General features: G+C 48.6%; 1 protein-coding gene across 1 annotated transcript; it reads left to right on the forward strand.

The window, feature by feature from the left end:
• Positions 1 to 794: 794 nt before the first annotated feature.
• Positions 795 to 1,845, forward strand: PMIS2 (PMIS2 transmembrane protein). Its single transcript, XM_006171632.1, has 2 exons — positions 795 to 1,247; positions 1,407 to 1,845. The coding sequence occupies exons 1-2, from the start codon at positions 912 to 914 to the stop codon at positions 1,533 to 1,535; spliced, it is 465 nt and encodes a 154-aa protein (XP_006171694.1). The 5' UTR covers positions 795 to 911; the 3' UTR covers positions 1,536 to 1,845.
• Positions 1,846 to 6,803: the final 4,958 nt, after the last annotated feature.

The following is a 6,803-nucleotide window of genomic DNA, read 5'->3' on the forward strand; positions in this document are numbered from 1 at the left end:
TAGACTCCCACAGAGTCAACCGTGGTTCGAGTCCCAGACCCGGCAGCTTAAAACTCGCCCCAAGCATGTGTGCATGCATGCCCAAAATCTCGAGAGAAGAATGGAAGAAAAGGGATTTTGGCATGGCCATCACCACTATAGGGTGATTTCTCACTTTTTGTCTCTCTGTCTCTCTCTGTCTTTCCAGGGAATGCACATACCCTATAGCAAAAATCTTTTTAAAAAATTAAATAAATACATCTTTTAAAAAAGTTAACTGGGGGCTTTAATCACACCTGCAAAAGCCTTTCATAGCAACACATGTATTAGTATTTGACTGAATAACTGAGAAGTGTGTGTATACCATAGAGTGGGAACCTTAGGGCCATCTCAGAATGTCGTCCACCACAATAGTGATTTTCGATTCCATTTATATTTATTAGATAGTATTTTATCTGAGTATTTGAGAAAAACTTCCCCCTTTTCACTATTCTCTATTCTTGCTGTCAGTATGAACTAAAAGAATCCCTTTTAATCCAGTACTTTATAGCCGGTTACTGACAGGATTCATTTTCCTTCCCTCTGTAAATCTTCTAGTTTTCTTACTTCTTTCTTTCTTTCTAGCTCTTGGGAGGCCTTCCTATACTGCCTGCGTGCCTCATTTGAGCCAGGACCCGGCACTTGTGGCTTCTAACCAATCACCATCAGGGAAAGAAAAATCAAAGCTCGCTCCACTCTCCGAGTCCTGGAGAGGAGTGAACAGCGGAACCACGCCCCTTATGAGCGCAGCCAATCAGGACTTGAGGTGTTGATTTCGCCATTGTGAAGAGTTGGCCTTTGATGGTCTGGGTCTTGGGATTCAGGTTAGAGCAAGGGGAGGCGCAGTGGATGGGGCTCTCTGATTTCAGGGCCTGTCTCTGAGTGCAAAGGACATGGGTCCAAAACCTGATCCTGCCTCGGCACCTGCAGCCGCCCCAGATGCCCCAGATGCCTCAGCTGCTCCAGGGGCCCCAGCCGCTCCAGGGACCCCAGCCGCTCCAGGGACCACAGCGCCTCCAGGGGCCCCGGCCGCTCCAGGGGCTCCAGCCGCTCCAGGAGCACCAGGGGCCGCTCCGGGGGCTCCAGCTGAGGCCTACAAGCCTTCACCAGAGCTTACACAGACACCCGAAGAACTGGCATTTTACGCTCCGCATTATCCATGCTTGACGGCTTTTGCTGTCCTGTTATTCCCTCCCTTGGGGATTGCAGCTATCTACTTCAGTTATAAGGTAAAATAATGCCCCAGCCTTGGCCTGACCTGGCCTTGACTTGCTCCCTTTATCTGCTACTGTCCTGAGACGAGGGTAGGGGTTTTCCCACAGGTTTCTAACTCTTCTCCCAAGGCTTTCTAAACTCAGAAGCCCACATTCATATTCCCATCCCTACAGACCATGGAGGCCAACCAAAACAGTGAATGGGAAGAGGCTTACGCCAACTCAGGTCGAACTGGTTGGCTGGATGTGTTCGCCATACTCCTCGGTTTAGGCATCATTTACTACTATATCCTATTTGTATGAAGACCAGGCTCAGCAGCCCAGGAGTCCACTCCCCAACCAACCCACCCACCAAGAAACGGACCAGCCAAGTCAGCCATCGTGCAAGAAACTCAGCGGCTAAGACATCCCCTCGCCAAGAAACCTACCATCCAAGCAGCTCAACATCTAGACAACCCACACGCCCAGGAACACCCAAGCCACCTGTCTATCCTACTTCAGCTCACCTGGCCTCCAGACCTGCCTTCATCCACCTTGGGGGGGGCCACATTTTATGCTCTAGATCCCCTTAGTTTCTTGACACTGGGCTGCTCTTCAGAGAAATATATATTGAAGGGAATGTTCTGGCTTCTCGTGTGTGTATGTGTGTGTGTGTGTGTGGTGTGCGCACACATGTTCTGGGTCAGCGTTTCACTGGGCTGTGTATTTCCTAGGATATATTTTGGTTTTGATCCATGGTTCCTGGCTCATAAGTATTTGACCTTTTGTCCTTGGTTCCTGAAACAGCTTCAGAACATTTCAGAGAGAGAAAGGCAAAAGACAGAGATCCTCCTTTCACCTACCCCAAAGGAGGTCATAGAAACTCCAAGAATTTCAGTAGATAGGCCTTGATGGGTTTTCCAGCCTAGTCTGTTAGCATCCCACGCCTATGTAATGAAGTCTCCATAAAAACCCAAAAGTGCTGGGTTCTGGGAGCTTCCAGACAGCTAAACACATGGAGGTTCTTGGACAGTGGTGCCCCTCAGAAGAGTATGGAAACTCTATGCCCCTTCCCTTGTCCTGTGCATCTCTTCATCTGTGTCCTTTAAAAGATCCTTTATCATTTTTTTTTTTTTTGGGAGAGGTTTTTGCTATAGGGCACTTGCCAGACAGACAAAGAGAGACAGAGAGACAGAAATCAAGAAATCACCCCCCAGGGGGAAGATGGCCACGCCACAATCCCTTCTCCTCCATTCTCTTCTGGGGATCTTGGGCTCGCACGCACACACGTCTGGCCTGTGTTTAAGCCACCGGGCCCGGGATTCGAACCATGGTCAGCTACATTGGAATCCAGTAACATAGCCATTACGTTAACTGCTGGTCCCCTTTATAATATTTTTTAAAGAATTACTTCATTTAACTTTATTTATTATTATTCATTTTTTAAAAATAATGTTTCCAGAGAGAGGCACAGAGAGAGAGAGAGAGGGAAAGTGAAGAAGCAAGCCTCCAGGACCAGCATTCAAACCACTGTGAGCTATGTGGGAGTCCAGTGTCCTTAACCACCATGCCACCTGCCCGCCCCAAGATCCTTTATAATAAACTGATCATTGTATTTATTTCCCCAAGTTCTATGAGCCACTCCAGCCAATTAATTGGACCCAAGAAGGGAAGAGGACCATAGGAACACCACCTAGTAGCTGCCAGTCAGATATTCGGAAGACCTGGACCTGCCATTAGAGTCTGAAGGTGACGGGGGTGGGGGAGGACAGTCTTGGAGAATGACCCCTCAGCCCGTGGGATCTAACCCGATCCCCAGGTAGTGCCAGAATTGAATCGGATTGGGCCAGTAGCCTAGTGGTTAAGGAAGACGTATCCCACATGGCTGGCCATAGTTAAAATCCCAGCCCTGGCAGCTTGAAAAACATACCAGGAACATGTGCATGCATGCTCAAAATTCCAAAAGAATGGAGCAATGGAGAGAAGAGATTGCAGCATGACCACGCCCCATGAGGGAGTGTTTTCTCCCTCTCTCTGTCTCTGTGGTGAGCCCACATGCCCTCTGGCAATTTTTCAAATAAGGGAGGGCCAGCAGGTGGCATAGTGGCTAGTACGCTGGACTCTCATGTGGTCAACCATGGTTTGAGTCCCATATATGGCAGCTTGAAACTCACACCAGGCGCAATGTGTGTATGTGCCCAAGGCCCAAGAGAAGACTAGAGAAGAGATCGCAGTGTAGCCATCCCCCAGAGGATGATCTCTCACTTTCCGCTCTCTTCAACGAGCACACATGCCCTAGAGACCATGTGAAAATCAGAATGTCCTAGTGGGGAAGCCCAGGGACATGGATATCAGGGAGTTATGACCTCTGACACTTAAAAACTGTGTGTCCTTGAATCTGACATTTTTCTTTTTTTTTCTTTTTCTTTTTCCGCTATAGGGCACATGCGCTCGCCAGACAGAGAGAGACATAGAGACAGCGAGAAATCACCCCCCAGGGGGAATGGTCACGCCGCAATCCCTTCTCCTCCATTCTCCTCTCAGGATCTTGGGCATGCACGCACACACGCCTGGTGTGAGTTTTAAGCCACCTGGTCCAGGACGCGAACCGCGGTCGACTACATGGGAGTCCAGCGACATAGCCATTACGCTAACTGCTGGTTCCCAATCTGACATTTTTCTTGAGCCTCGTTACTTTGTCTATAAAGCAGGCACAATAATGGCCAACATGGGGTGATATTTTAAAACTTGAATCAAGTGGCCAGCAGATGGCATAGTGATTGTGTCGCTGGACTCTCACATGGCCAACCGTGGTTCGAGTCCTGTGCCTGGTGTCTTGAAACTCACACTGAGTGAGTGTGCATGCATGCCCGAGACCCCAGGAAGAGAATGGAGGAGAAGGGATTGCAGTGTGGCCATCCCTTCTGAGGAGTGATTTCTCACTTTCCCTCTCACTATCTCTGCATCTCTCTCTCTCTCTCTCAAAAATAACAAATTTAAGGGAACCAGCAGTTGGCATAATGGCTATGTCGCTGGACTCCAACGTAGTCAACCGCAGTTCGTGTCCCGGACCCGGTGGCTTAAAACTCATGCCGGGCACGTGTACGTGCGTGCCCAAGATCCCGAGAGGAGAATGGAGGAGAAGGGATTGCAGTGTAACCATCCCCCCCAGGGGGTGATTTCTCGCTTTCTGTCTCTCTGACTCTCTCTGTCTGTCTGGCGAGCGCACACGCCCTATACCTATAGTGAAAACCTCTCAAAAACAACAACAACAACAACAACAACAAAAAAAATTTGAATTAATTTTTGTTCTCTAGGCATTTTCCCATTCAAGCACAGATGCTAGGCATCTAATGTCTCAGGACAGGGTTAGGAATATAGAAAGTTATTCCAGGGACCAGCAGTTAGTGTAATGGCTATGTCGCTGGACTCCCACGTAGTCGACCGCGGTTTGAGTCCCAGACCCTGAGGCTTAAACTCACGCCAGGCGTGTGTGCGTGCGTGCCCAAGATCCCAAGAGGAGAATGGGGGAGAAGGGATTGCAGCGTGGCCATCCCCCCTGGAGGGTGATTTCTCGCTTTCTGTCTCTCTCTGTCTCTCTCTGTCTGTCTGGTGAGCGCACATGCCCTATAGCAAAAACCTCTCCAAAAAAATTTTAAAAAGAAAGAAAGAAAGAAAGAAAGAAAGAAAGAAAGAAAGAAAGAAAGAAAGAAAGAAAGAAAGAAAGAAAGAAAGAAAGAAAGAAAGAAAGAAAGAAGAAAGAAAGAAAGAAAGAAAGAAAGAAAGCAAGCAAGCAAGCAAGCAAGCAAGCAAGCAAGCAAGCTATTCCAGCTCTTGAGATCCAAAAGTCAAACTCTTGGAGGAAGAATGAAAAGACCTCAAGAAATGGAGATAAATGTGCAGAATAGCTGATGACCACCTCTCCCCCAATCTAGAAAGAGAAATGGTCTCCCATTTATGGAATAAGGGAAGGGCAGAGAGATTAGATGCCAGTCAATGTAAAGGAGGTCCAGGTCGCCTGCATTGAAGGGAAATGTCAGAGAGAGATCCCGCCTATTTCCCGTATTCTCTCTTCACAGGTAAGGCCTAGAGAAGCCAAGATCTCCAAGAAGATATGCCACATGATGTGGATGTCGAAGAAGAAATGGTCTCAGGCAGCCAAGAAGCCTAGCCCATGTGGTGGGGAGCAGGTGGGAGCCATAGGAATCCCAAGCGCCAGGGTGAGAGATGACTCTCAGAGAGGAACCAGAGACAACACTGGAGCCACTCAGGGTGAATAAAACAGGATCTAGACTGACGCCATTGATAACAAACACCCGGGGGCTGTTTCTGGTGCCCTAGCTTCAGGAACAGCCCCAAATTTAGAGCCAGAAACTCTAGGTTTAGCAGGATTGTGTTTCTACCAAGAGACAGAGAGAGGGAAAAAAGTCTCTCAAGTGGGGCATGGTCACACTGCAATCCCTTTTCCATTTTCCTCCATCTGCACTGGCTAGGGTGGATTAGGTTCTGGAAATAGATTGGACTAACTGAGAAAATGGAGTTTCTGTAGAAGAGATTACCAGCTCTTCCCCAAAAGCCAATCACCTTTTTTGTCCTGGGAGCACTGCTCAGCCACATGCTCCATGAACAAGCTTGGCCCATAAATACCTCCCATAACTCCTTACTCTCTCCTGGCCAACAGGGCCAGCGGTACCCAGGGTGGTTTTAAAGGCCACATGTGGAAATGGCAGACTCTGTCAGCCTGGGTCCCTGAATCATTTCAAGAACAGTCTCCCTTCACCCAGTCACCTCAAATAGTTGAGTAGAAAATATTCTTTTGAGCCATGGCATGTCGGTCCTGGTTCCAGAACCCAGTCTACCCTAACCAGTGCAGATGGAGGAAAATGGAGTTATATTTCCTGCCCATCTAAGGTTACAACATGAAATTCATACCCAGCAGAGACACTCATCTTACTGGGAGATTTGTAGAAAATAGTAATGGAAAGAAATATCGAGATCTCAATCCACTTTCATCCTACTTGTTAGGATGCCATGAAGGTCTCCTCTGTAGTCCTGGGGATCTGCGCAGATTTCACGTGTTTGTGGAACAATGCACACTGTATGGGTGTGATTCCCTGTGGTTCGTGGGTCTAAAATCAGCCATTTCTACCCATCCCCAGACCAGCCCAAGCTGGGCCTGAAATAGTTACCTACCAAGCCAAAGAGAACAGAATTCTCTTCAACCAAACTGAATAGGCATACAGAAATAGACTGAGGTTGGGACCAGCAGTTAGCGTAATGACTATGTCACTGGACTCCCATGTAGTCGACCGCGGTTCACGTCCAGGACCCAGTGGCTTAAAACTCACGCCAGGGGGAACCAGCAGTTAGCGTAATGGCTATGTCGCTGGACTCCCATGTAGCCGACCGTGGTTCGTGTCCCGGACCCGGTGGCTTAAAATTCACGCCGGGCACATGTGCATGCGTGCCCAAGATCCCGAGAGGAGAATGGAGGAGAAGGGATTGCGGCGTGACCATCCCCCCTGGGGGGTGATTTCTCACTTTCTGTCTCTATGTCTCTCTCTGTCTGTCTGGCAAGCGCACGCGCCCTAC

Source organism: Tupaia chinensis, unplaced genomic scaffold (assembly GCF_000334495.1).
Source record: "Tupaia chinensis unplaced genomic scaffold, TupChi_1.0 Scaffold149922_1, whole genome shotgun sequence".
Lineage (NCBI taxonomy): Eukaryota > Metazoa > Chordata > Mammalia > Scandentia > Tupaiidae > Tupaia > Tupaia belangeri.